Source organism: Austrofundulus limnaeus, unplaced genomic scaffold (assembly GCF_001266775.1).
Source record: "Austrofundulus limnaeus strain Quisiro unplaced genomic scaffold, Austrofundulus_limnaeus-1.0 Scaffold743, whole genome shotgun sequence".
NCBI classification, from domain to species: domain Eukaryota; kingdom Metazoa; phylum Chordata; class Actinopteri; order Cyprinodontiformes; family Rivulidae; genus Austrofundulus; species Austrofundulus limnaeus.
The window spans coordinates 58,726-62,547 of record NW_013953145.1 but is presented as its reverse complement, the minus strand read 5'-3'; the positions used below and the strand labels follow the sequence as shown (position 1 = coordinate 62,547).

The 3,822-nt window shown below is 36.4% G+C and overlaps 1 protein-coding gene across 1 annotated transcript in view; it reads left to right on the top strand.

Annotated features, from left to right (window-relative positions):
• dpy19l1l (dpy-19-like 1, like (H. sapiens)) overlaps positions 1 to 3,822 on the top strand; it is a 33,887-nt gene that overhangs the window by 21,955 nt on the left and 8,110 nt on the right. The window contains exons 11-14 of the mRNA XM_014028301.1: positions 537 to 623; positions 738 to 797; positions 2,798 to 2,878; positions 3,227 to 3,328. Of these exons, the coding sequence (XP_013883755.1) occupies positions 537 to 623; positions 738 to 797; positions 2,798 to 2,878; positions 3,227 to 3,328 (330 nt within the window). The remainder of the gene's footprint in view (positions 1 to 536; positions 624 to 737; positions 798 to 2,797; positions 2,879 to 3,226; positions 3,329 to 3,822) is intronic.

Here is a 3,822-nt window from a genome sequence, read left to right as displayed (position 1 = left end):
AGAACTAGAAAATGGGAAATTTTATTATCTGAGAATTATTTTGTGCATTAAATTGAATGAACATGGTTTGGATAGCCCACAGACATACCATAAACATATCTAGGACTCATAATTGGTCTGCTTTAATATGTGAGATGATATTTGTGTTTAAAACCTTCCACAGTAATCTGCTGTGCTTTCTGGCAACTGCAGAAGACCAACACCCTGAGTTGGTCATCACTGTCTGTGTAACGCAGAGTGATTCAGTTCTCTGCACTTCATTGAGATTAAGTATTAAGACTTCAGTGAATGGGATTATATTCTSCTCTTGGCTGTGAATTCACAGTTTAATGCATTCAGTAGATGAATTATTATGGCTTAATGCGGATATCCCAGACACCCCTCCTGCTGTAACCAAGGCAGAAATGTTATTTCCAACATTTCATTGGAAATCACTGGATCAATGTCGGCCTCAAACACAGAACAAACACAATATAAAGCTACAGGATGGACTGTGCATCACAGCTTACAGTAATAAAGAACATTTTGTTGTTCAGGTCACACTGGGGGTCTGCTTCATCCTGATGTTTGGTAACTCCATGCTTCTCACATCCTTTTATGCCTCCTCGCTCATTTCCATCTGGGTGAGTTTGACCACATTTGTTTACATTAAATAATCATTACAAGTTATTAAACATTGATTTTTGTTAATAAAAGTTAATGTTGTTTTTTTTTGTTTGTTTGTTTGTTTGTTTTAGATGGTCATTGCTTTGAGGGATCTATTCGTTCAGGTGTTCAAGCCTGGCGTTGTCTTCTGGGTATGAAGAATTAACATTTTTCCTCTTTCTGCCTTTCATTACAAAAATGCTTAAAGGTACTCATTGCAATGTCACAAAAATCAGTAAAGTTAATAAAGTAAGATACAAAATCTACACAAATATTTCCTCATATATGGTAAAAAATTGTTAGCAAAATTGGTTACCAGATGTTTGTTAGTTTAGTTCAACCTTTATTTCACCAGATAAAACATTAACTTCTTATTTACAATGTTAGTCTGAGAGTGTTGAAACAGTCGAAAGGGGACGATGGTGAAAGGGCAGCAACCTACAWACAGTACATACAATTAGCAATGCAAAACAATTACATAACTCCTTAAAAAGGTCATTCAGTCTCTGTGTAAAAGCAGAAAATGAAAAGTGTTGAAATGTAGTGTATTTTGATAAAAGTTCCAATTATCAGCAGCAAAATGGAAAGACACACGACCAAAAGAAGAGTAGATTTGGGGGGATTTTCAATTTACTAATTAAGGCGCTGTCACACTGTAATGTTTTAGACAACTTATATCAACTTATRAAAGTTTGTCCATCAATAAAGATGTTTAAATGGAAGATGGAATTTAGAAAAAAATCTACTGGAAGCCTCTTTTGAAYACRTACTGTATGCTCACAATTATATTGAATACAATTTATAGCTGAAGTGAGTAAAATAATCATAACAAAATTTTCACAAGTCAGCATAAGCTAAAACGTCATAGTGTGACTGGATTTACACTACAGGCGACTCCGCTCAGCTCCGCTCCGGTGCGACACACAAGAAGGAGATCACGCGATACATCCAGTGATGTGGAAGTCAGAGCAAAAAAAATTAATTCCATGAAAAACGAACACCAAACACAGATGAAAACATTGACATAAAAGCTTTTGATATCTATGGTTGAAACTGTCTCGCTGTCATCTTTTTGAAACTTCTAATTTCAAAATAAAATCCACGAGTATCGTGTGTGTACACATATGCTTCATGCTACATGTTTCCCTCTGCTTCCCTAACAGAACGATACTTTTTAACAGCATTTGTATAGAAATATATCCATACATTTATTAATATAGCTGCAGTTTTGACAAAATTATTCCACCTWATGGTGTCTTATTTGGAAAATACGGATGCTGTGCTTGTTCCTTTTCCTGTTGGTGCGACGTGATCTTTGTAGATTTACTACGGAGCAGCTCTGGCGTTCAGCAAAAATAGGATCGGATCAAATTTTGGCGGATCGCCGTCCGCTCACCTCCRCCCTGSGCCACCGTGTGGAGCCAGTGTGAATACTCTCATTGATTAGAATAGTTGTGTATTTGCTGCTGAGGTCAGACCGCAACGGAGCGGAGACGCATGTAGTGTAAATTAGGGGTTAAGTTGGGAGGAACGCGTATTGTATTATGAGGGGGGTTGTTGTTCTATTAACTGATTAATAAAATATATATACTGTATATATGAAAATGTCGAAATGGAATGTGGAAAAAATGTAAAGAATGGTGACGTCCATGGAAGAGCTTTTTGGTTTCATAGTTTGTGATAAGTACCTTTTAACGCACTCACTCTTATGGCCTGACACTAATTTTCTAAAATTTACTTCAGAAATTACTGCTTTACTTATTTTTTTACTGTTTCTAATGTGTAAAATCAGGCACCACACCCCTAAGACATTCATATCTATTTCCAGTATTTAAGGTTGTTGTTCTACTCGAGTCTTTGGTCCTTTACACCTGCTTTTATTTTGACTAAGTGGTGTTTTTTGCATACAGATTTATATTTGCATGGTGTCAAACTGAAAAAGTTGTTGTCTGCATGTGTTTTCTTGAAAAAGAAGAAAAAAATCCACTTGCTTAGATGATATGCATGCTCCAGCTTTGAGAAGTGAAATTATTCGTTGAGTTGGTTTTATGCCATTGTTTCTAGTCGATCACATGACTTACCTGAACTGCTGTTCTCCCCGTGGTGCTGAAAAGCTTTCATTACAGGATGAATTGAATGTTTTCCTCATCAGGTTATGCAGGGTCTGGCTTGGGTCGGCTCCACGGTTCTCCTAAAGTTTATGCTGTCCACAGTCTTTGGCGCCTCTGATGATGTGAGTTATTCTGAATCTTTATATGGGAAAAACAAGTGAATCATATTTAATAGTGAATCTGTGATTTGTGCTACAAAAATTGCWCTTTGGTAGAGAAAAACAGGAAGTAAGTTTTGATATCTAAATGTTCACATGTTGTGTAACTAAACAAAAACAAATTGGTACACATTGATTCATTTACACAAGTTAAAGCCACATACCAGTTCATACACTGTGAAAGTGGAGCTTAGCACTCGTGAAATATGAAAATTATTAAATTAATCTGTTAGGAGTATTGCCAAATGCAATTCAACTAATTAAAGTAATTTTATGGGGTTCTAATTTGAACAAAATGTTAATATTTTCCAGGCCCACATCAGTGGATTGATCAAGTCCAAGTTTACGAGTTACAATGACTTCCACACTCTGATGTACACGTGTGCTGCTGAGTTTGACTTCATGGAGTTTGAGGTAAAGTCGGATCTAACCAAACAGTGTTTGTCCATCACAGCTGATCTTTTCTGCTGCTAAATGCTGACCTCAGGTAGTTCAGCGTAAACATCTTGATAAACCTTAGTTTTAACGTGTTGTTCAGTTTCCCTTTTAGATGTCTGATTTSTCTAAATATTGCTGTTTTGGATCAGAGTTTAGATGGAATCAGATCTGTGCTGACAGCAAACAAAACCTCACAGCACAATATGACAGCTCGTTCTGAGCTGAGCTACGTGCAGCACAGGTTCTGTGTGTAAGAACTTATTTTAACAATCTACTATCCTTGTGAGGACATTTTGCATGGTCCTAACAAGGGACCACCCTATTTGTGGGTTGGGTTATGTTTAGAACTAAGGCATGAATTAAGTTTAGGTTAGGGTTAGACTATATAAATAAAGGAAAATGAATGGAAGTCGAAGAACGATCTTAAAAAGGAGTATTATTTTAACAATCTACTATCCTTGTGAGGACAT